This window comes from Phaethon lepturus, unplaced genomic scaffold, assembly GCF_000687285.1.
Source record: "Phaethon lepturus isolate BGI_N335 unplaced genomic scaffold, ASM68728v1 scaffold34825, whole genome shotgun sequence".
NCBI lineage: Eukaryota > Metazoa > Chordata > Aves > Phaethontiformes > Phaethontidae > Phaethon > Phaethon lepturus.
In genome coordinates this window covers 3,712-4,014 of record NW_010541857.1, presented here as the reverse complement: position 1 = coordinate 4,014, position 303 = coordinate 3,712, and the positions used below count along the sequence as shown (strand labels likewise).

General features: G+C 62.4%; 1 gene segment (V, D, J or C); it reads left to right on the top strand.

Moving 5' to 3' along the window:
* Positions 1-223: 223 nt before the first annotated feature.
* LOC104621388 overlaps positions 224-303 on the top strand; it is a gene marked incomplete at both ends in the record, with an annotated part of 1,289 nt that continues 1,209 nt past the window's right edge. Inside the window, 1 exon segment of the V gene segment in view lies at positions 224-299. Coding sequence covers positions 224-299 — 76 coding nt within the window.

The following is a 303-nucleotide window of genomic DNA, read 5'->3' as shown; positions in this document are numbered from 1 at the left end:
CCACTGCCTCTTGCTACTGATGTCCATGTCCTCCTGCTCCTGCCAGAGCTGTCTCCATGCTGGGATGTGTTCCGCTGGGGTCTGCTCCTCAAATTGACTGTGACCGTGTCCAGGTCCATTCTCCTCCGACTGTGGCATTCCCCATCCTGCTGCCCGGGGAGGGCTGTGCTCCTGGGGCACTGGCTGACCCCCGTCTTCTCCCCTCTCTCCTCTTCCTCTCCAGGTTCCCTGGCCCAGGCAGCACTGACTCAGCCGCCCTCCGTGTCAGCGAACCTGGGACAAACTGCCCAGATCACCTGCTCC